The sequence below is a fragment of the Salvelinus alpinus genome, chromosome 36 (genome assembly GCF_045679555.1).
Source record: "Salvelinus alpinus chromosome 36, SLU_Salpinus.1, whole genome shotgun sequence".
In the NCBI taxonomy this organism is placed as follows: Eukaryota; Metazoa; Chordata; class Actinopteri; order Salmoniformes; family Salmonidae; genus Salvelinus; species Salvelinus alpinus.
Window position 1 is genome coordinate 13,832,963 of NC_092121.1, and position 25,854 is coordinate 13,858,816.

The 25,854-nt window shown below is 45.4% G+C and overlaps 1 protein-coding gene across 1 annotated transcript in view; it reads left to right on the top strand.

The window, feature by feature from the left end:
* The window catches only part of LOC139565525 (glutamate receptor ionotropic, NMDA 2B-like), a 102,798-nt gene that overhangs the window by 26,318 nt on the left and 50,626 nt on the right, over nucleotides 1-25,854 (top strand). Inside the window, exon 3 of the mRNA XM_071385937.1 lies at nucleotides 11,802-12,401. Within this exon, the coding sequence (XP_071242038.1) occupies nucleotides 11,802-12,401 (600 nt within the window). The remainder of the gene's footprint in view (nucleotides 1-11,801; nucleotides 12,402-25,854) is intronic.

Below are 25,854 nucleotides of genomic sequence, written 5' to 3' on the forward strand. Positions count from 1 at the left end.
CACAGCTCTGATCTAACTTTGGTCCTACCTCTCTATCTTTATAACTTTCTCTCTTTCATTCAATCTGCCTCCCTCTCTTGCCAGCACACTCTCTCTCTCTCTCTCACCGTTTTTAATTAAAATCTCTCTGCATCAAGGGATTCCGTTGTAGCTGTGATTTAAATGGGAGGGTGACATAAACCTAACATTACTGTCAGACCAAAGCAAATTCCATCAATTCATATGAAATTTGCTGTACTGGCCATTCTCCAATAGTGTCTGTTATATATACACTGCATATCATTTTTTCCCTTACTATTCTTTTTTGAAACAAACTTGCCAAAGCAACTCTGTAATGAAATGTTACCCCACACACTGCCCGCCTACTGTACCACCTTGCTGTGTGAAACAAAGCACTTTCCCCCCTCCTAGGCATTTTGCCCACCACCTTCCCCTCACCCACTGTGGACTCAGTCTTGGGTGGATGAGGTCGGGTCTTAATAAATCAGGATGTTACCACCGGCGCTAAGGCTAGTTTTTAATTAAAACTGTGAATCAGTCGAGCCGTATTATGAATTGTACTCTGCCACGAGTGAATAAAACATAATTTCTCTCCTAAATTTTTTCTGAGAGTTGGGCGCGCTGTGCTGACAGTGTTATGAAAGAGTCTGGGAGCTTAGTGCTTGCATAAAAATAATAACTCAATAGTGAGGCCCGCAGCCATTAGGGTCAACACCATTATATTACACAAAACAGCTACAAGGGCTTTAGCGCTGCTGCTAGGCCAGAGTGACGTAGACGCACAGGTTTCACATTGTGACACTTTGATGATGTTTAAAGTTGTGTCAGTTGATGATACCAAAACACTTTCACACACAGCATGATTATTATGATGCTGATGATCAGGTACTGTTGTCCACTGGCTATTTTCAACACATGACTAATGTGAAACATTTGCTTTTCAAACACAAACAATTGCTCCATATATTTAGGGCAATTCATAAAAAGAGGTGAGCAGGGGAACTTATTCTCCACCTTTCCCTTTTGATGGGCAGAAATGAAATAAATACCATCTATGAATATATTTATATGCAAAACTGTGTTTTTTTGAATGCTCCTCTTGAAAGTATCACCAGGTTGAAGCGTAACAACTTGCCTACTTCAATGGCCCTTATTGCTAATTTATGACCTTTTGGTGTCTGTGAGTACAGCTGACACCATCCCAGAGAGAGCAGGGATGAGCCAGCAGAGGAAAATTAGCCCCGTGGAGCATAGCGAATAGGAAGCGCTTCAGTCAGAGGATGACTAACTGCAATTCAATCTTACAGCTTTTCACAAGCAAACTTATGAATGCTAATTGTTTCATAATTGAAGGTGTTGGCGGACTCACTTCACTGACTGTGGTGATGCAAATTAAGTCCTCTGGCACTCGTAACTACTGCCACAGAAAACTCAGGCGGGTTTAACCTGGTGAGACTCACATCACCTTTTGCACACAGGCCTCTATGTTTGTACCGTCAATTTGCGTTTATTTGCATATATGAATATACTATAGGTAAGCTGTTCCATTTGGTATGTAACTAAATGATATGAAAAGTTTTGTTCTGTACAGCTAGCTATGAATCATCAGCCTATATACTGTGTGGCAATACACTGCAATTACTCACTATTATTTAATTGACTTTCTTTTTCTAGATGATATCTTAATAAAGAGTACAGAAAGTACATTGTCAAAGATATTCAACTTTGTGTTTTGCTTCTTATTATAGCTTGATTTGGACTGAAATAGGTGCCGGTACTCATTTTGGTTACCGTTACTGTTTATATTTAGGTGCAGGAGCTCCACGATACTTTTGAGCTAATATTTTGTAGGAGCAACAGGAGCACAAGCAGTAGAAAATAGGAGGTTCTGCCCAGGTCAAGCACTGCTTCTTATACAGTAGTTAATGGAGGTGGGTCTCTTAGAACCGTACAACGAACACTCCAAGCAAAGTGTGTTTGATTGAAATATTACGATAGTTGTCACACAGGTACCATGTTGGAGTGACAGCTCCGGATGTGGTGGCGTTGTCGACAGAGCTGAGGCTTACTCTGCGGCGTGCCTCGTGGCTGAGTGCTGGGTGGGATTAAACACGGGACATCTATTGGGAAGCGCTCCTGGATGTCATTATCCTCGTGGGGAGTCTCATCATTGGCTGGGAGCGGAGACGCACACGGCCCTGGAAGACGGCTGGAGACAGGCATGACAGCCGTACGCCTGCAAGAAATACTGATGATCATGCATAAAAACAACGGCGGAAAAGAGATACTGTACTGGAATCCTAGTCTCCAGCGACTCCCACAAGGGTTTAAACATTCTGCCAAAACAGATGCTCCAGCGCTGAATTACACCCTTTAATAATGTAACCTGTCTCACACCTTTGCAAAGTGTGCCGGGTTCTCCAAATACCATGTCCCATGAATTAATTCTTACAATTAATCAAAATCCATTCATTAAAACGTTAAATGAATACTTGAAAATGAAATCCATCAGCCATTCACCTGAGTGGAGGACAAAGTAACGTATTACTATTTGACCATTATCAGAGATAGAAACGTGAGGAATTTGATACAGGTCAGGTGATAGCTGCTGTTATTGCTCTGGTACAGTAAACAGCAGCTATCACACACTATACTGAAGAACCCTGGTCACCATCCATCCAATCTGTAACCAAAGCAATATTACAGTCCAAGCCTCTTGAAAGTCAGTTAGGACACTGTATCTATGCACTCAATAAGTGAACTAGTTAGGACACTCTATCTATGCGCTCAATAAGTTAACTTTTTCGAAGCCGTAGTAGCCATTGGGAACAGAATAGAGTTGTCATCCTCAATTGTTAGTTTGTCGTACAGTAAGTCTTAGTATCACAAGGTCTGGGATGTTTTGTCCCTTCGTCCCTTCGTCCTCTGCCTTTGCAGGGGTGTAATGCAGACAGACATGGACACCACAGTACTGAACTGGATCAGGTTGTGCTCTTGCCGAAGCATATTTCAGGGTACCATTTTGATTCATTTGACTGTACACAAGAGCTGTTGGTTTTCACTCATGGGAGGCAGATTTTGAGCGGGTATCTATATCCCCATATCTTCTTTTAAGCAACTGCTGCAGCACCAAATTCAATTCAGACCATTTATATCCCTGCACGCAGAAGGACAAATGCAATATTTTCAAACTGTTGTCTCTCTTACACACACACACACACACACACACACACACGCACATGCACACAAAGGAAATATCCTGCACACCTACTAATCCAAAGGCTGGATCCTGGTTCCAAAAATAACAGCTTGGAATGAGATGGATGGAGGAGGACAGATTATTGCGGCTCTGGTCTGTGAAAAGCTGTCAATAAAACACATTTAAAGTGATTACCGGGCCGTTATTGGCACGGTGGTCACTCTGGTTTTCTCACCATTCCAGAAGGCAACACTTTGAAATCATACACACCTGTAAAGGATGTTTAAAATGGAAATAGGCCAGCTGAAGTGGAATTGCTCACGTACACTGATAAGCATATGGGGACACAAGTCAGGGAGGAGATTAACTTTTCTCCTCCAATCAGAAGAGTGGGTGTTAATAGAAATCTAAGAGTTATTACAGGACCAACTGCTTACCTTCACGGTTGTGTCAATACACATTACACATTTTCAGGCATTGTTCAGTACTTTTCTCCTTAAAGACGCTTGATATTCAGACAAGCCACGGATATTGGGTTTTGTTATAACATATTATAACAATCGAATCCTTCTCCACCTGAAAACAGATTAAGATACACACTTCATGGCTTCTTTTGGAGAAAATGTTTGGGTATTTGACACAATTTCTCAGTACTGCAGTACTGTACGAGTTCCGGGCAAAGACAGTGTATGAATACACGGGTCATAAACAGTTTAGATGTGTTGTTGTCCTCCGCACTCTCCTAAATATCAAAGCAAGAAATAAAAATGACATAATGCATTTGAGCCAATCAGTTGTGTTGTGACAAGGTAGGGGTGTTATATAGAAGATAGCCCTATTTGGTAAAAGACCAAGTCCATATTATGGCAAGAACAGTTCAAATATGTAAAGATGTCCACCGCACTCTCCTAAATATCAAAGCAAGAAATAAAAATGACATAATGTATTTGTTCTCAGTATTCATGCAAATATTCCGACTGTCAGGCCTGACACATAATGAGAAGAGAGAGGGATTTGCACTCCAACATCCTCTCTCTTGAAATAGACACCATTATACACTCAATGACTCTTGGTAAACATGTGAATGTATGCCTGGCTGTGTATGGTAATGAGGGGGCTGTGAGTGGCTGCTGCAGAACATCACGTCCAGACCTCAGGTTCAAATAGACCCCCCCTCTTCCTCCCCAGCAGCCAGCTAAAGGCCATGCGTGTCCTTTTCCACTAGAGCCAACATAGTTCACTCCTCTCAGCGGTTTGGCCCTGTGTTCTAGGGGCCAGCTCATCCCCTCAGGGACCTGATAGTACATGCTGCTGTCACAGACAAACCTCACCTTTTAGATAATACTGGGAGTCAATATTCCCCTGTATTGTATACTTTGCCCAACATCACTTGTGTTGTGACTGTAGAAAGCAAATGCGCATGAATTATAAATGACAGCTTTTGATAGCTTCTCCGTATTATGAATTTCCAGGAAACACAACAGCATGGCCCTGTGTGTGTGTGTGTGTGTGTGTGTGTGTGTGTGTGTGAGTGAGAGAGCGCGCACTATACTACTGTTATTTTGTGTGTACGGCTGTCTTTTGCCAGTGTGATGGCACTCCATTACAGTACCAGTCAAAGGTTTGGACAGACCTACTCATTCAAGGGTTTTTCTTAATTTTTGCTATTTTCTACATTGTAGAATAATAGTAAAGACATCAAAACTATGAAATAACACATACTGTATAGTAGTAACCAAAAAAAGTGTTAAACAAATCAAAATATATTTTATATTTAAGATTCTTCAAAGTAGCCAACCTTTGCCTTGATGACAGCTTTGCACACTCTTGGCATTCTCTCAACCAGCTTCATGAAGTAGTCACTTGGAATGCATTTCAATTAACATGTGTGCCTTGTTGAAAGTTAATTTGTGGAATTTCTTTCCTTCTTAATGCATTTGAGCCAATCAGTTGTGTTGTGACAAGGTAGGGGTGTTATATAGAAGATAGCCCTATTTGGTAAAAGACCAAGTCCATATTATGGCAAGAACAGTTAAAATATGTAAAGAGAAACAACAGTCCATACTTTAAGACATGAAGGTCAGTCAATACGGAAAGTTTTAAGAACTTTGAAAGTTTCTTCAATTGCAGTCGCAAAACCATCAAGCGCTATGATGAAATTGTCTCTCATGAGGACCGCCACAGAAATGGAAGACCCAGTGCCCAAATAACAGACACATCTCAATATGAACTGTTCAGGAGACTGCATGAAGCAGGCCGTCATGGTCGAATTGCTGCAAAGAAACCACTACTAAAGGACACCAATAACAAGAAGAGACTTGCTTGGGCCAAGAAACACGAGCAATAGACATTAGACCAGTGGAAATCTGTCCTTTGGTCTGATGAGTCCAAATTTGAGATTTTGGGTTCCCAGCCACCGTGTCTTTGTGAGACGCAGATTAGGTGAAATGATGATCTCCGCATGTGTGGTCCCCAACGTGAAGCGTGGAGGAGGAAGTGGGATGGTGTGGGGGTGCTCTGCTGTTGACACTGTCAGTGATTTATTTAGAATTCAAGGCACACTTAACCATCATGGTTACCACAGCATTCTGCAGCGATACGCCTTCCCATCTGGTTTGTGCTTAGTGGGACTATCATTTGTCTTTCAGCAGGACAATGACCCAACACACCTCCAGGCTGTGTAGCCCTTACACAGCCTGGAGGTGTGTTTTGGGTCATTGTCCTGTGTGTTTTGGGTCATTTGACCAAGAAAGAGTGATGGAGTGCTGCATCAGATGACCTGGCCTCCACAATCACCCGACCTCAACCCAATGAGAAGGTTTGGGATGAGTTGGACTGCAGAGTAACGGAAAGGCAGCCAACAAGTGCTCAGCATATGTGGGAACTCCTTCAAGACTGTTGGAAAAGCATTCCTCATGAAGCTCGTTGAGAGAATGCCAAGAGCGTGCAAAGCTGTCATCAAGGCAAAGGGTGGCTACTTTGAAGAATCTAAAATCTAGAATATATTTGGATTTTTTTAACACTTTTTTTTGGTGACTACATGATTCCATGTGTGTTATTTCATAGTTTTGATGTCTTCACTATTATTGTACAATGTAGAAAATAGTAAAAATAAAGAATAACCCTTGAATGAGTAGGTGTGTCCAAACTTTTGACTGGTACTGTATGTCAGTGCGTAAACGCGAGTGCCCGTCTAATTTCTGGGCTATTTTGACAAGGCATGCTCGCCACCACCACCCCGGCCCCGTGCTAGTTGTAATTGTGTGATTTATGGCTGACAAAGGCGTCCAATTACAGAGCCATAATATCCACGTCATGCCTCATATCCCAACAGTGTCTCTACATCAGTTGAGCCATGTTAGCCCAAGCTTTCATTAATGACAATTACACTTTTTATAGTCCATTTAGTCCCACTTATTACCTGGGGTTTTTCAGGGAGGTAACCACCAGTAGCAGTCGGCAGACATTCCTAAATAGTCAGTCGTTTGGATTCAGTGTTGGGTGGGGTTCTAGTCACATGGGCCGAGCGCTGCAGAGTTTAGCCCCTAGGCTGGTATCAGTGTGGGAGCCTATCTAGGGGTCCATCGGTGTGTAATAGATATCGCAGTGTGCTTTGGTGCGTTAAATAAACCAAATGGTGCGTGAGACATGTCTTCAGGGCTTGTTGTGGGGTCTTCTCTTAGACTTCTCCTTCTGTTATGTGATCAACCTTTGTGTGCTTTAAGTGCCGTTCTGGGAATTATAGAACTTCATGGGTTCATCATCTGAATGGACATTGTGTATACAGTAAATGTGTAATATGTGCCTGTGTGTGTGTGTTGGTGTGTAAAATGTGTCTATGTTAATTTGCCCGTGAAAAGAATCGGTGTGTAAAATGGACCCATTGCAAGGGTGCATTGATTGCTTATCAGAGTTTGCGATATGCCAGGGTACATCAATGTGTGTGTGTGTGTGCGTGTGAGCGTGCGTGTGTGTATGCGTATATATCTCTGTGTCCATCAACAGTGTGTGGAGAGGCCTATGCTAATTGTTGCCATGGAAACTGAGTGCTGCTAGAGTACAGATTCAAAGGAAGCATCTCCCCCCTCTCTCTTTCTTCCTTTTCCTCCCCCTCTCTCTCCCATCCCTCTTTCTTTTCTCAGTCTATCTGCTGCCATTCCCCTCTTCCTTTCCCCTCATTCATTCAGTCTCCTCTTCCCTCTCACTTGCTTTTCATCAAGGCCCACTCCAGCTGACTATTCTCCCTCTCTTACTCTTTCTCTCACCTCCTTCATTCTCGATCCATGAATCTCTTTCTCTGTCTCTTGGTGTCCCTCCACCTCCTCATATGCCTTACTTTTAGCAGATCGTCTGTATTTCTATTCTCTCTTTTCCTCTGTCGCTCTTCTCTGTCCCTCCCTCCCTCCCCTGCTCCCTCTCCCTCTCTCTTTAGAGGAGTGTACAATTGACAATTAACACAGGGACCTGTAATTAGTGCTGACGAACCTCCAGCAATTAGTTATCCTAAAGAAGTATTTTTGTCATCTCTACACACCTCCCCCTTTCATCCCCCAGCCTCTCAATCTCTCCTCTCTCTCTTTCCCTCTCTATCTTGCTCACTGTCTCGTTCCTATAGGGTTTGTTTGTTCAGGATTTTTCATTTTACTCCCTCTGCCTTTTAAACTTTTGCTTTTGTTCCACGGTGAGTGTGCACACACACTCCATGGTACTGACACACACACACCACACACACACACCACACACACACCACACACACACCACACTCCATGGTACTTACACACACACACACACATACACACACAAATACACTCCATGGTACTTACACACACACACCACACACACACACTCCATGGTACTTACACACACACACACACACACACACACACACACACACACACACACACACACACACACACACACACACACACACACACACACACTCCATGGTACTTACACACACACACCACACACACACACTCCATGGTACTTACACACACACACACACACACTCACACACTCCATGGTGCACGCACACACTCACACGCTATTACAACCATCCCCACAATATTTAGGAGCCACTGATATGCACACTCACATACCCACAAATATCATACCCCCCCATAAATGTTAAACTCCCCTGTTATTGTAATGGTGATAGGTTAGAATGTCTTGGGGGTATGATATTTGTGCATCTGTAACTTTCTCACTCACCATTATTCACTCATCATTCAGGATTATCCGTAATCATGATAGCATCCACATTAATGTAGAAGTGTTGAGAAACATATTCTATTCTTATTTACAATTAAAGTGACTCCAAAATGACACAAATTATTTACAATTCATCTATTGGGCAAAAACTTGTCTGAAACACAACCAAAACAAACTTTGTAGAGTCACGAGCTTGATGTAATCATGGCGTGCTAGGAATATGGAACCATTTATTTTACTTTTGACTATTTTAATACACATGTAAGTGAACTTGTCCCAATAATTTTGCTCCCATAAAATGGGGGGACTATATACAAAAAGTGCTGTAATTTGGAAACGAATCACCCGATATAGATGAAAATACCATCAAATTAAAGCTGACAGTCTGCACTTTAACCTCATTGTATCATTTCAAATCCAAAGTGCTGGAGTACAGAGCCAAAACAACAAAAAATGTCCCAATACTTTTGGAGCTCACTGTATAGTTTTTCAAATAGGATATGTTTAACTACTTTTTCTTCTCACTTTGTGTCATTCTCTCTCTCTTCTTCCTTCCCTCAGCCCTCCCCCCTCTGCATCACTGTTAATGAAGGTCTATAAAAAAGAGAGTTACAGTATGTGGTCATTCAAGTAAAGCGTTGGAGCGAGGTGGATGGAGGGATGGAGAGTAAAGGAGTGTTGGGATAAAATAGGACAGAAGAGACGAGGAGGGGTGAAGATGCGGGGGGTATTGAGACTTGTTATTCGCTCGGGGCATCCATCACTCCCTCCCTCAGAATCTGTCCATTTTTCTGTCTGTGTATCAGGGAGCCAGTGTTCACTCATCACATCAAGCCAGTTCCTCAGTCAACATGCATCTCTATCTATCTATCTATCTATCTATCTATCTATCTATCTATCTATCTATCTATCTATCTATCTATCTATCTATCTATCTCTCCATCTCTCCATCTCTCCATCTCTCCATCTCTCCATCTCTCCATCTCTCCATCTCTCCATCTCTCCATCTCTCCATCTCTCCATCTCTCTATCTCTCTATCTCTCTATCTCTCTATCTCTCTTTCTCTCCATCTCTCTTTCTCTCTTTCTCTCCATCTCTCTTTCTCTCTCTCTCCCCTCTCTCTCCCCTCTCTCTCCCCTCCCTGTCAGGGATTCAGCCACCCATCCAGCGGGAGATTTTATGTCATCCATAATAAAGACCGTTATCCTGCTTGAAAACACCCCTCATGAAATATTGATCCGTATGAGTGTATGTATACCTTGTATCCATATGTGTGTGTGTTTATGCACTATTGATGTACTGTATGTCATATACAACCTGTCCTAGCTAGGTTTCCATCCAATTGGCGACAGATTGTCATGCGAATATAAAAAAAGAATCTGCATAAAGACACCAGTGGTGTTTCCAGCGAAATGTACCTTTTGCTTAAGTTTTCATTTACCGAATAAAAACCTGAAGTTCAATGTGTTTCTAATGCATTTTCAACTCTACTGATAGAGGGTGAGGGTAGTCTACATGATGACATTACTATGGATAAACACCAGTCTAGCCAACAGCTCACAGTTACAGTGAGGGTAGTCTACATGATGACATTACTATGGATAAACACCAGTCTAGCCAACAGCTCACAGTTACAGTGAGGGTAGTCTACATGATGACATTACTATGGATAAACACCAGTCTAGCCAACAGCTCACAGTTACAGTGAGGGTAGTCTACATGATGAGTTTATTATGGATAAACACCAGTCTAGCCAACAGCTCACAGTTACAGTGAGGGTAGTCTACATGATGAGTTTACTATGGATAAACACCTGTGAGCTGTTGGCTAGACTGTTACAGTGAGGGTAGTCTACATGATGAGTTTACTATGGATAAACACCAGTCTAGCCAACAGCTCACAGTTACAGTGAGGGTAGTCTACATGATGAGTTTATCATGGATAAACACCAGTCTAGCCAACAGCTCACAGTTACAGTGAGGGTAGTCTACATGATGAGTTTACTATGGATAAACACCAGTCTAGCCAACAGCTCACAGTTACAGTGAGGGTAGTCTACATGATGACATTACTATGGATAAACACCAGTCTAGCCAACAGCTCACAGTTACAGTGAGGGTAGTCTACATGATGACATTACTATGGATAAACACCAGTCTAGCCAACAGCTCACAGTTACAGTGAGGCTAGTCTACATGATGAGTTTACTATGGATAAACACCAGTCAAGCTCACAGTTACAGTGAGGGTAGTCTACATGATGACATTACTATGGATAAACACCAGTCTAGCCAACAGCTCACAGTTACAGTGAGGGTAGTCTACATGATGACATTACTATGGATAAACACCAGTCTAGCCAACAGCTCACAGTTACAGTGAGGCTAGTCTACATGATGACATTACTATGGATAAACACCAGTCTAGCCAACAGCTCACAGTTACAGTGAGGGTAGTCTACATGATGAGTTTATCATGGATAAACACCAGTCTAGCCAACAGCTCACAGTTACAGTGAGGGTAGTCTACATGAGGAGTTTATCATGGATAAACACCAGTCTAGCCAACAGCTCACAGTTACAGTGAGGGTAGTCTACATGATGAGTTTATCATGGATAAACACCAGTCTAGCCAACAGCTCACAGTTACAGTGAGGGTAGTCTACATGATGAGTTTACTATGGATAAACACCATTCTAGCCAACAGCTCACAGTTACAGTGAGGGTAGTCTACATGAGGAGTTTATCATGGATAAACACCAGTCAAGCATCAATCATCGTGTCACCAGAATAAGACCCTGGATATTTATTGGAAAGGAGCATCAAGATCACCGTGCACTTTCACCACCCTGTGAAGTTCATCATCATTTCATCTGTAGCCTAATAAATGGAATGGTTTCCCGAGTCATAGTGGGAGAACCACACACCATATCTCTCCAAGTTTACTTCGATACGATGGTTATTCTATCAATATTTGCGCATAAAGGCATTTCCACCACCATTTCTCGCATAATTAATTTTTCCAATGAAAAACAAAACATGTCGAACAAAAAAAGATCTGTCAGCATTTATTAAATTATACCGAAACTTCCTGTTCCCATCACAGATGTAGTGATTTTTTTTATACGGTATGACTTTACTCGCATAAAAACTGTAGATAGAAACATGGTTAGTGATACACTGATTCATGTTATAGGCTCTTGTCAATCCACTTAAGTCAATCAATGTGTATGGGCCACATTGACCTCTCTCTCTCTCTCTCTCTCTCTCTCTCTCTCTCTCTCTCTCTCTCTCTCTCTCTCTCTCTCTCTCTCTCTCTCTCTCTCTCTCTCTCTCTCTCTCTCTCTCTCTCTCTCTCTCTCTCTCTCTCTTTCTCTCCTCCCTTCCCCCAGGTATTACATTCCCACTCCTCGATTATGCCTGTCTGCGGCTGCCACAGCCCCTCCCACCCTCAGGAAAGGCGAGCGTCCCCCACGCCCCTGCCCCCCCAGGAGGTGAGACGTCCTCCCCGGCGCCGTGTGGCCCTCTCCTCCCTCGCCCTGTCCCTCCTGGGCCTCCTGATGTGCCTGTTCCACCTGCCCCTCGCCTGTCACTCTCGCAGAGACAAGGGCGGGGGCGTGGCCCACTACATCCCCATGGCCCAGACCCCCCACCACCAGGTGCTGCCCAAGCTGGTGCAGGGTCTCAGCATCGCCGTGGTGCTGGTGGGCAACTCTAGCGAGGTGGCGTTGGCGGGCGCCCGGGAGAAGGACGACTTCCTGCACATGCCGCTGGCGCCCAACGTGGAAGTGCTCACCATGAACGAGACGGACCCCAAGAGCATCATCAAGAGCATCTGTGACCTGATGACAGAGCACTGGCTGCAGGGCGTGGTGTTCGGGGACGACACGGATCAGGAGGCCATAGCCCAGATCCTGGACTTCATCTCTGCACAGACACACATCCCCATCCTGGGGGTCCGCGGTGGCTCCTCCATGATCATGGCTGCCAAGGTACAGTGTGTGTGTTTCTATGTGTACTGTGTGTGAGAGAGAGAGGGTGAAAAAGTATGAGCAATGTTTTTATCTGTTAGTCTTGATCCTCTGTATTTCATTGTTGTCTTAAACAATGATCTGTTCACAAATGAAGCGGCGACGGCTTTCTGGTGCAACATCGTTACCACTATCAGATCAATGCTTGTTCATTCATGGGAAAACAGATGCAGAGGTTTGACAGAGAGCAAGAGGGGTTGTTTCCTTTGAAGAAAACTGGAAAGAGTGGGGAAGTTGGAGACAGGATCAGCGTGGTGCAATAGGAGGGAACAGGAAGACAGGGAGAGAAGACGTGCATAGAGAAAGAAAATAATAACTCAAGTAGACTGGCATGAGCTGCCATTGAGAGAGAGAGAGAGAGAGAGAGAGAGAGAGAGAGAGAGAGAGAGAGAGAGAGAGAGAGAGAGAGAGAGAGAGAGAGAGAGAGAGAGAGAGAGAGAGAGAGAGAGAGAGAGAGAGAGAGAGAGAGAGAGAGAGAGAGAGAGAGAGAGAGAGAGAGAGAGAGAGAGAGAGAGAGAGAGAGAGAGAGAGAGAGAGAGAGAGAGAGAGAGAGAGAGAGAGAGAGAGAGAGAGAGAGGTTCCACTAGATCCCTCTATGGCTCATCCCTATGATATTTCTCCCCCACCCCTTTTCATTCTATTCACTTTAACCATGTCTAATGGGATGAAGCAATCTGGTCCTGCTTTATCTTAGCCGGCTGTGATCCGCGTTTGGACCGTGCTGCTGGACTGGACTATTTTTTTCTGCAGAATAATCAACTTTTATTCAGCCTGAACAAACACAGCTGTACAAAATGGGCTCCCAGAAACTCCTAGAATTTCAAACAGCCTCCAAAAAAAAGCTGCCGGGAATGAGGCCGTCCGCTGGGCATTCCAACTGACGCCACGTGCTTTCAGCACAACGGGTTCCATTGTGGATAAAACATTATCTCTGCTCACCCTTCCACGTTTGACCCTGCGTCAACAGGGTCCAGCAGTAAACATGACCCACTATGACACACTAGGGCCACCAGCCAGCCATTCATCCCCCTATATCCCCATTACACCATGGAGGATAGCATTGGACAGTCAAATGACATTTACCCCACACATCTCTATCGACAGGTACGACACCCACTGACCCTGCCCCTTGTTCCACAGCCATACATACGTGTCATAAACACCATAGTATATCCTACACACATAGATATATTTATGATACATCACCCGCCCGTCTTAAACGTGTGAACATGATGTATTTTATTGTTCATAAAGAGGTGTACGGGGTATGCATGCAGACTGAAGGTATAATTCATTAAGTGCACGTGCCATCCATGCGCCAGGAACACAGGCTTGTGCCGCTGCGGCTAAATGGATTTCCCAGGCCGGAAGCCAACACAGGGCCCAGGAGAGAGAAATGGAGCCACATCCAAGGCCATGCTAGTCTCCGTCTCCAAACGGATTTGTGTCTGTTGTTTAATGGGCTGAAACAATATTATTTGAGAATATGGTAGAACAAGAGCGGGAGAAGGAGAGGGATGGTGAAAGAACAGCCTCTCCTCCTGAGAGAGAATCTTGGGGAAGATGGTCAGCAGGTGTGTGGAGAGGACGGCGCTAAAGAAGCTAGCTGCTGGAAACGTAGCAGACAGAGTGTGACAGCAGCACAGACTGGAGGCGTGAAGGAGCAAGGAGAGGCCCCGTAGCTGGGAAGAGAAAAGAGAGAGAGACATAGAGTGAAGAAGGTAAAGTAAAAGGTTGAAGCGCAACATTCAACAATTTTAATGATTTTACTGAGTTACAGTTCATATAAGGAAATCCGTCAATTTAAATAAATAAATTAGGCTCTAATCTATGGATTTCTCATGACTGGGCAGGGGCGCCGCTATCGGTGGGCCTGGGAGGGCATAGCCCCACCCACTTGGGAGACTGGCCCACACACTGGGGAGCCAGGCACAGCCAATCAGAATGAGTTTTTCCCCACAAAAGGGCTTTATTATAGACAGAAATACTCCTCAATTTCCTCAGCTCTCCGGGTGGCTGGTCTCAGATAATCCTGCAGGTGAAGAAGCCAGATGTGGAGGTCCTGGGCTGACGTGGTTACACGTGGTCTGCAGTTGTGAGGCCGGTGGGACGTACTACCAAATTCTCTAAAACGACGTTGGAGTTGGGCTTATGGTAGAGAAATTAGCATTCAATTATCTGGCAACAGCTCTGGTGGACGTTCCTGCAGTCAGCATGCCAATTGCACGCTCCCTCAGAACTTGAGTCATCTCTGGCATTGAGTTGTGTGACAAAACATTTTTTTCTTGATATGCTACACCTGTCAGGTGGATTTATTATCTCGGCAAAGGAGAAATGCTCACTAACAGTGATGTAAACAAATTTGTGCACAACATTTGAGATAAATAAGCTTTTTGTACATGGAACATTTCAGGGATCTCTTACTTCAGCGCATGAAACATGGGACCAAAACTTTACATGTTGTGTTTATATTTTTGTTCAGTATAATAAGCTTCGGAGAATGGACAGAGCGAGATGGGGGAAAGGGAAATGTAAAAGAAGGTCTTTATCTCTCTCTCTCTCCCTCTGTCTCTCTCACTGTCGCTCCCTCTTTCTCCCGCCCTCTTTCTCTCTCTCTCTCTCTCTCCCTCTGTTTCTCTCACTGTCGCTCCCTCTTTCTCCCTCCCTCTTTCTCTCTCTCTCTCTATCTTTCTCTCTCTCTCTCTTTCATACAAGGCCAAATGCCACTGATGCAGTTGGCAAGGCAACCCTTTGCTTACCTATACAGCAGGATCATAAGTGAGACAGAGAGCCAAGGGGAATAAGATATTTTCATAGCTGATGTCTGGAATAGAAAACAGGAATGGTGCTGAAATAGTGCACAGAGTAGTATCTACAGTGGATTTTGGTGTGGTGTTGTGAAATATACAGTATATATATCTATATATTTATTTATTGTGAAATTGAAACCAAGGGATGGGTGACGGATAGACCGATGGACCAAAGGCTGGTGTTATAGAGGAACAGAGGGAAGGTGCGACAGCTGGTGGGTCTCAGACAGTGTCACTCAGGAACGAGGGAAAATATGGTTGAGGCGGAGAGAAAAGAAAGATGGATAGAGGGAAGCTGTACTCACATCTGTATCAATGAATAAGATGGAAGAGAGAGAAGGGTGAGAGATAAGTGAGAGAGGAGCGAGTGCATTACTGCATGACGGAAGGAGAGAGAGATAGAAGGAGAGATGGAGTGCGAGAAGGAAAGAGAGATAGGAGAGAGAGATGGAAAGAGATAGAAGGAAAGAGAGATGGAAGGAGAGAGAGATAGAAGGAGAGAGAGATGGAAAGAGAGATGGAATGCGAGAAGGAAAGAGAGATGGAAGGAGAGAGAGAAGGAGAGAAGGAAAGAGAGATAGAAGGAGAAAGAGATAAAGAGAGATAGAAGGAGAGAAGGAAAGAGATATGAGAGAGAAGGAAAGAGAGATGGAAGGAAAGAGAAATAGAAGGAGAGAGAGATGGAAGGAGAGAGAGAAGGAAAGAGAGAGAGAAGGAAAGAGATAGGAGAGAGAGATAGAAGGAAAGAGAGATGGAAGGAAAGAGAGATGGAAAGAGAGATAGGAGAGAGAGAAGGAAAGAGAGATAGAAGGAAAGAGAGATGGAAATGCAGATTGAAGCAGTCTGGGATAGATCATTCTTCCATGGACTAGATTTGCTGGTACTGTATATTGCTACAGTATCTAACTTACATGCCAATCACTCTATTTAGTGATCATCATTAGCCTCTTAATCTAGCACAATGGGTAACATATTGTTTAGCTTAGCAAAAAGGATATCAAGTCTTGTGAAGATGTTTCTAGCTGTGCTACTTGACAAGTCTTCAAGGTTAACTTGATAGCCTGACAAATAGCTAGTGATGTAGGTTATCACCTCAGAGCATCCCACTGGATGAACAGCAGTTCATCTAGACTACACCAGCCAACCAGCCAGCCAGCCAGCCAGCCAGCCAGCCCAGTCTTCAATATGGAAGAGATCACATCCTCACCTACAGTGGTGCTGGGATTTAAATATCACAACGTCAGCAATAAATGCAAATGGGAAAAGTAACCAAATGACCCCCGAGGAATCTTATCCAATATGAATCACGGTCTCTACACATTATTTATCAGCACAATCAAACAACAGAAGACGTGCGTGACACCATAAATATTTGATTTGCACTGCATTGTTAATCTAACTGCACTGTCCAATTTGCAGTAGCTATTACAGTGAAAGAATACCATGCTATTGTTTGAGGATAGTGCACAATTATGAACTTGAACATGTTTTAATAAACCAATTAGGCACATTTGGGCAGTATTGATACATGGTTTTTAACAGAAATACAATGGTTCATTGGATCAGTCTAAAACGTTGCACATACACTGCTGCCATCTAGTGGCCAAAATCTAAATTGCGCCTGGGCTGGCATAATACATTATGCCTTTCTCTTGCATTTCAATGATGATGGTACAATTTCTTTTTTTTAAACACATGTTTTTTTCTTTGTATTATCTTTTATCAGATCTAATGTGTTATATTCTCCTACATTAATTTTACATTTTCACAAACTTCAAAGTGTTTCCTTTCAAATGGTATCAAGAATATGCATATCCTTGCTTCAGGTCCTGAGCTACAGGCAGTTAGATTTGGGTATGTCATTTTAGGCCAAAATTGAAAAACGGGTGGATCCTTATTATGACTATTTATTGAAGCTGCTATAGATAGTCACTTCTCACTATACTACTTGTACTACTTGTATATAACAGTCATCATAATTTGGCATAACACATTTTATACATCCTACTGTATATTCAGTTGTGTACATATGTCTCATAACTACTTTTGATAGTTTTTTTTTCTTGTACTACTCTTGTAATTTTGGACTTTATATTGGGCATTTGATTCTAAAATAATATATTGATATTGTATTGTTGAGGAGAGTTATCAAGTAAGCATTTCACTGTACTGTTTACACCTGTATCCGTGACCAATAAACGTTGATTTGTTTGGAAATAGCCCCCTCTGTTGTTGTGTAACAGTGGGAGTGTGATGCTAACCGCTAGGTCTACCATGAGGAACAAAACAAGCCTTTTTTATTTAGCCTGTCAAGGTGTGACCGAGGTGACCAATTAGTTCCTGTTCCTGCCTGGCTGCATTAAGGGTATTTTTATTTCCAGTGTTTACGTTACGGTGCTTACTGTGTGTGTTTGTGTGTGTGTGTGTTTATGTTTGTGTGTGTGTGAGAGCATGTGTGTGTATGTTTGTTTATGTTTGTATGTGCGCATGCATGCGTTTATGTGTGTCTTTGTGTGTGTGTGTGTGTGTGTGTGGGTGTGGGTGTGGGTGTGGGTGTGTGTGTGGGTGGGTGGGTGGGTGTGTGTGTTGTTGGTGGATGGGTGGGTGGGGGTGGGGGGAGGCTAAATGATGGCGCTGAAATGTGTCCAGGCCTAATTGTTGTGGGGGGATGAGTGCAGCAAGCTAGTTGAAGCATTTAATCACAGTACAACAGTGAATTCACTGACACCAATTATGCCCAGGCCTTGTTTATGGAAGCCAATGTCCTTCTTCCTGTGAGGGATGGACATAAGGAGTGGCACTTGCCTCCCTAGGGCACTATACCCGTTGTCATTTTAGAGCAATGATGTGAGCATAAGGGCAGGAACACTATGTTTCCCCCATGAGGAACACTCCCCTTCCTCTTTTCTTTACCGGGGGCTTTCATTTAAATCCTGTTGAGTTGGTCTTTCTGCACACATTTATATTCTCAATTATGGCTTACAATAGCACCTTTTGTTGTACTAATCAGCGAGGTCCTGTATTCTATTATAGTAATGTGCTGTTCTGCACCACAGAGCCATGTCTCCCTAAAACACTGCCGCAATTAGAAGCATTTGTAAACGATAAGGGAATTAAAATAAAGCGCCTCTCTGTCCGGCTGGCTCTCTGTTGGTGGCATGGCTCTGAGTGATTAGGTGCTGTTGCTGTGGTTCTGGTTCATGACGTGGTGCGGAGGGAAGGAACACACTGGAACACTCCATTTAGCCCATCTCTTGGTCTCGTTTTTGTCTGCTCTCCTTCTTTTTGGCATTGTTTCTCAACCTGTTTTCCTTCCTCCCTGTCTCCTAGTACCCCCTTTTTGTCCTGGTTTAGAAATGTGACAGTTCAGTGTGTGTCCCCCTTTTGAGCGAGAGAGAGAGTCAGGAGGAGAGAGAGCCCTAAATATACGTGTCCTATTTCCCCCCCAGTCTGACTCTCTCTGCCCATTTAGAATGTGGACCATTTTAAAACTCAGCTGCAACTTTTCTCGACCTTTTTCGTCTGTCTATCTCTCTTCCTCTCTCTCTCTCTCTCTCTCTCTCAATTCAATTCAATTCAATTGACTTTATTGACATGGCAAGTTCATTATTACTTACATTGTCAAAGTATACATATCGAATAATAAAAATCAAATATATATGTATATATATACAAAATATATATATATTTATATATAAATAAATGGTGGGACCAACAGCAATAATAATAGTAGTAGTGGACATGGGATTACCATTAACAACAACTACAACAACAATATTAATCAGAACAACAATACATTAAAGCAACAGTAGTAGACCAGTCTCAACATGACTGAGAAGACACATGACCTTGTATGAAAGACAAAACAAAACGGGAAATATTATCAACATTACTTTTCACTCTCTCTCTCTCTCTCTCTCTCTCTCTCTCTCTCTCTCTCTCTCTCTCTCTCTCTCTCTCTCTCTCTCTCTCTCTCTCTCTCTCTCGCTCTCTCGCTCTCTCTCTCTCTCTCTCTCTCTCTCTCTCTCTCTCTCTCTCTCTCTCTCTCTCTCGCTCGCTCGCTCGCTCGCTCGCTCGCTCTCTCTCTCTCTCTCTCTCTCTCTCTCTCTCTCTCTCTCTCTCTCTCTCTCTCTCTCTCTCTCTCTCTCTCTCTCTCTCTCTCTCTCTCTCTCTCTCTCTCTGTGTCTCTCTCTCCCCATCTCTCTCTCTTCCCCTCTCTCTGTCTCTCTCTCTGTGTCTCTCTATCTCTCTCTCTCTCTGTCTCTCTCCCTGTCTCTCTCTCTCCCCCCCTCTCTCTCATATCTTCCTATCCTCCTCCTCTTTAATTCCTATCACTCCCACATCTCCTCTCATTGTCTCCATCTCCTCTCTCTATCTCATTGTGGATGGTAATGGCAGTGCCTCGGCCTGGACCCTGGCAGCTCACGGGTGCAGACCGATGCCCTCCAGATGCCCAGGTGTTGTCCTGGCCTCCCACATCTCCCCGCGCTCACACCCCTCCCTCTGGACAGAGCACCCGGCCCCATGCTAGGACCCTTATTACCCTTATCTCCCAAAGCCTCTGCCCTGTCTGAAGTGGCCGAAGGCTGGGCAATGGGCACTATCTATTCATAGGCTGTGGAATGACTCAGTGATTCTGAATTACACAGAGCCCCAGTGTTATCACCGGCTTGCTGCCCTTGCCATGAGGGGATCAGGGCCATGTCGCTCCATGTCCACCCTCTGACCAGCCCTGGTCATCCTTTGCTCTCCTCTCTCCTCTGTCTTCTCCCTCACTACTCTCTCTTTTCGTTCCCTCTCTCCGTACTATCAACCCGTTATCCACCCATTAAATTCCGCAGGGTGTTAATTTCTATCCCTCCTTTTTTTGCTTCCACACCCACCCTCTTTCTCACTTGCCTTGCACTTCTCTTTCCCATCTTTCCCCCTTCCTTTGGCTCCTCTTCTCGTCTCCTCTTGTTTGCCCTTGCTCCGTCCTACCTCCCCCTTCGGCCTCCTGTGTCGAACAAAGACCACAGGCTCTCTGTCAATGGAGGAAGACGGAGGAAGGGGTGTGAAAGACAGAAGGCATGAGTGAAGACCACAAGATGTGCTCAGTCAATTACCCAGCAGCGCCGTGCCAAGCTGGCCCCTGGAAAAGCTTCACACTGCGAGACACACATGTGCACACACTAAGAAACAAAAGCACACACACACAGTAATGCTCTGAAACACCAACCCATATAACACACGCACACGCACACACACACAGACACACACAGACAAACACACACACACAAACAAACCACACCGATTCCAGGTGACAATTCAATCTATTCAGGTGTCATCTCCAACTCAAGTGACCCATGTTAGTGACTAAGAAACAGCCATACACCAGGTGGGACAAAAGTCCTGCCTCCGGCCCTGTCACGTTCGTCGTATGAATCGGACCAAGGCGCAGCGTGGTATACGTACATTCTTTATTATATTAAGAATGAACACTGAACAAACTAACCAAAATAACAAAACGACACGTGAAGCTATACAAATGAGTGCTGACAGGCAACTACACATAGACAAGAACCCACGAACACAAAAGGGAAAATGGCTACCTAAATATGATCCCCAATCAGAGACAACGATAAACAGCTGCCTCTGATTGGGAAGCATATCAGGCCACCATAAACATACACATCACCTAGACCTACAAAAACTAGCGTACCCACCCTCGTCACACCCTGACCTAACCAAAATATAAAGAAAACATAGATATCTAAGGTCAGAACGTGACAGTACCCTCCCCCCAAAGGTGCGGACTCCCGGCCGCAAACCTGAACCTATAGGGGAGGGTCCGGGTGGGCATCTACTCTCGGTGGCGGCTCCGGTTCTGGACGCAGCCCCCCCCCCCCTCCTTACGCTGATCCCTCCGCCTTTGTAGAACCGGACCATGGATCATCGCCGGAGGCCCCGGACTGGGAACCGTCGCTGGAGCCCCCGGGCTGGGGACCGTCGCTGGAGCTCCCGGACTGGGGACCGTCGCTGGAGACCCAGGGCTGGGGACCGTCGCTGGAGACCCCGGGCTGGGGACCGTCGCTGGAGACCCCGGGCTGGGGACCGTCGCTGGAGACCCCGGACTGGGGACCGTCGCTGGAGCTCCCGGACTGGGGACCGTCGCTGGAGCTCCCGGACTGGGGACCGTCGCTGGAGCCCCCGGATTGGGGACCGTCGCTGGAGCCCCCGGACTGGGGACCGTCGCTGGAGACCCCGGACTGGGGACCGTCGCTGGAGACCCCGGACTGGGGACCGTCGCTGGAGACCCCGGACTGGGGACCGTCGCTGGAGCCCCAGGGCTGGGGACCGTCGCTGGAGACCCCGGGCTGGGGACCGTCGCTGGAGACCCCGGACTGGGGACCGTCGGTGGAGACCCCGGACTGGGGACCGTCGCTGGAGACCCCGGGCTGGGGACCGTCGCTGGAGACCCCGGGCTGGGGACCGTCGCTGGAGCCCCCGGACTGGGGACCGTCGCTGGAGACCCCGGACTGGGGACCGTCGCTGGAGACCCAGGGCTGGGGACCGTCGCTGGAGACCCCGGGCTGGGGACCGTCGCTGGAGACCCCGGGCTGGGGACCGTCGCTGGAGACCCCGGACTGGGGACCGTCGGTGGAGACCCCGGGCTGGGGACCGTCGGTGGAGGTTCCGGACTGTGGACCGTCGGTGGAGGTTCCGTACTGTGGCCCGTCGTTGGAGGTTCCGGACTGTGAAACGTTGCCGGAAGCTCTGGACTGGGAACTGTCGCCGGAAGCTCTGGACTGGGTACTGTCGCCGGAAGCTCTGGACTGGGTACTGTCGCCGGAAGCTCTGGACTGGGAACTGTCGCCGGAAGCTCTGGACTGGGAACTGTTGCCGGAAGCTCTGGACTGGGAACTGTCGCCGGAAGCTCTAGACTGTGGAAGCGCACTGGAAGCCTGATGCGTGGTGCCGGAACTGGTGGTACCGGGCTGAGGACACGCACCTCAGGGCGAGTGCGGGGAAGAGGCACATGCCGTACTGGACTGTGGAAGCGCACTGGAGGCCTGATGCGTGGTGCCGGAACTGGTGGTACCGGGCTGATGACACGCATCTCAGGGCGAGTGCGAGGAGCAGGAACAGGACGTACTGGACTGTGGAGGTGCACTGGAGATCTGATGCGTGGGACTGATAGAGGTGGTACCGGGCTGATGACATGCACCTCAGGGCGAGTGCGGAGAGGAGGCACAGGACGTACTGGACTGTGGAGGCGCACTGGAGATCTGGTGCGTAGAGCTGGCACAATGCGTCCTGGCTGGATGCTCACTTGAGCCCGGCAAGTGCGGGGCGCTAGCACATGACGCACTGGGCTGTGCAGATGCACCGTAGACACAGTACGCAGAGCCAGCGCAGGATATCCTGGTCCAAGGAGATATACTGGAGACCAGGAGCGCTGATCCGGCACCATCCGTCCTGGCTGGATGCCCATTCTAGCCCGGCAAATGCGAGGAGCTGGAATAGAGCGCACCGGGCTATGAATGCAAACTGGAGACACAGTGCTCATCACTGCGTAACACGGTGTCTGACCAGTCACACGCTCCCCACGGTAAGCACGAGGAGTTGGCTCAGGTCTCCAACCTGACTCAGCCAATCTCCTCTCAGCCAATCTCCTTTTGGGGCTGCCTCTCGTGCTTCCGTGCTAACCGTGTCCCCTCGTATCGTCGCCGTTCCTCCTGCGCTATCTCCACCTGCTTCCATGGTAGGCGATCCTCTCCTGCCAATATTTCCTCCCACGTCCAGGATCCTTTACCATCCAAAATCTTGTCCCATGTCCATGATGTCTGCTCCTCCTGAACACTGTGCTTGGTCCTTTTGTTGTGGGTTCTTCTGTCACGTTCGTCGTATGAATCGGACCAAGGCGCAGCGTAGTATGCATACATTCTTTATTATATTAAGAATGAACACTGAACAAACTAACCAAAATAACAAAACGACACGTGAAGCTATACAAATGAGTGCTGACAGGCAACTACACATAGACTGTCACGCCCTGACCATAGATTGCTTTGTATGGTTCTATTTTTTGTTTGGTATGGGTGTGATGTGGGTGGGCATTCTATGTTTGTATGTCTATGTGGTCTATTTCTTTGTGTTTGGCCGTGTGTGGTTCTCAATCAGAGGCAGCTGTCTATCGTTGTCTCTGATTGAGAACCATATTTAGGTAGCCTGTTTTCCCACTTTGAGTTGTGAGTGATTGTTTCCTGTTTAGTGTTTTTCATCACCTTACAGGACTATTCGTTTGTCGTTTTTTGTTGTTTTGTTCAGTGTTCAGTTGTTTAATTAAAATAATGAACACTTACCACGCTGCACCTTGGTCCTCCTCCCAACGACGATCGTTACATAGACAAGAACCCACGAACACAAAAGGGAAAATGGCTACCTAAATATGATCCCCAATCAGAGACAACGATAAACAGCTGCCTCTGATTGGGAAGCATATCAGGCCACCATAAACATAAACATACACATCACCTAGACCTACAAAAACTAGCGTACCCACCCTCGTCACACCCTGACCTAACCAAAATATAAAGAAAACATAGATATCTAAGGTCAGAGCGTGACAGGCCCACACCCCACTAGACCGACGAAACACAATTAATGCCATAGTTTTAATGCCATAGAGGTTTGTGAAAAACAGTGAAATCACACAGAGAGATCTCTCCATTCACTCCCCCTTCTTCTCTCCTGTTCTCTGAGTTGAGACAAAGTGAGCTCCTGTGATGAATGTAAATGGTGCCCCTCCCCTGTTCTCCTCAATTAGAGCAAACACTACCTTCCTCACTCCTTCCGTCTACAAATAACCAGAACCCACAACTGTCTCCATACAGAGCACCCTGCCCCGCCCAGCGCTCACACACATACACACAAACACCAATATACATACAGTACCAGTCAAAAGTCTGGACACACCTACTCATTCAAGGGTATTTCTTTATTTTTACTTTTTTCTACATTGTAGAATAATAGTGAAGACATCAAAAACCTATGAAATAACACATATTGAATCATGTAGTAACCAAAAAAGTATTAAACTAATCTGAACATATTTTAGATTTGAAATTCTTCAAAGTAGCCACCCTTTGCCTTGATGACAAAGCATCAGCTGTCAGAGCAGCTTACCGATCACTGTACCTGTACTCAGCCAGTCTGTAAATTGCACACCCAACTACCTCATCCCCATATTGTTATTTATCCTCTTGCTCTTTTGCACACCAGTATCTCTACTTGCACATCATCATCTGCACATCTATCACTCCAGTGTTAATGCTAAATTGTAATTATTTCACCTCTATGGCCTATTTATTGCCTTCCTCCCTGCTCTTCTACATTTGCACACACTGTACATAGATTTTTCTATTGTGTTTATTGACTGTACGTTTGTTTATGTGTGTCACGCCCTGACCTTAGAGAGCCTTTTTATGTCTCTATTTGGTTTGGTCAGGGTGTGATTTGGGGTGGGCATTCTATGTTTTTGTTTTCTATGATTTTGTATATCTATGTTTTGGCCAGGTATGGTTCTCAATCAGGGACAGCTGTCTATCGTTGTCTCTGATTGGGAACCATACTTAGGTAGCCCTTTTCCCTCCTTTCAGTGTGGGAAGTTAACTTTATTTGTGGCACATAGCCTTAAGCTTCACGGTTGTTTTGTATTGTTTATTGTTTTTGTTGGCGTCATCCTAATAAAAAGGAATATGTACGCTCACAACGCTGCGCTTTGGTCTACTTCATTCGACGGCCGTGACAATGTGTAACTCTGTGTTGTTGTTTTTGTCACACTGCTTTGCTTTATCTTGGCCAGGTCGCAGTTGTAAATGAGAACTTGTTCTCAACTGGCCTACCTGGTTAAATAAAGGTGAAATAAAAAAATGACAACTTTGCACACTCTTGGTATTCTCTCAACCAGCTTCATGAGGAATGCTTTTCCAACAGTCTTGAAGGAGTTCCCACATATCCTGAGCACCAGACTTTTGACTGGTACTGTATGTACACACAGACTGTCTCAGACATGTCAAATCAACATATCACAAAGATATAGATACTCAACGATAATAACCCTTATAGTCAGGCGTATACATATTGCATATATTCATATTCTGTATATTATGTAGTCACACACACACACACACACACACACACACACACACACACACACACACACACACACACACACACACACACACACACACACACACACACACACACACACACACACACACACACACACACACACCACAGATGCTTTGTATTGGTCTTCTTATGTTGTCTGAGTCGTCTGAGGGAGTAAATAGTACCTCGTTGGCATGGAGAGATTTGCATTTGCAATTCTAAAGTTAGTCAAACAGGCTTAGTAGACTTTATTGGCATGAGGCACTTAGGCTTTTTAACAATACAGTATGTAAATGTCCCTCAAGACACAGAACGCTGTGTACCAAAACGAGAACAAAAACCAGAAAGACATGACACAACAGAACAGACCCCCCTCCCACGTCCCAATTTCTCTCTCTCTCTGTTCTCATCCCTCTCTCACTTCTTTCGCTGTGCTTTTGTTCTATTTT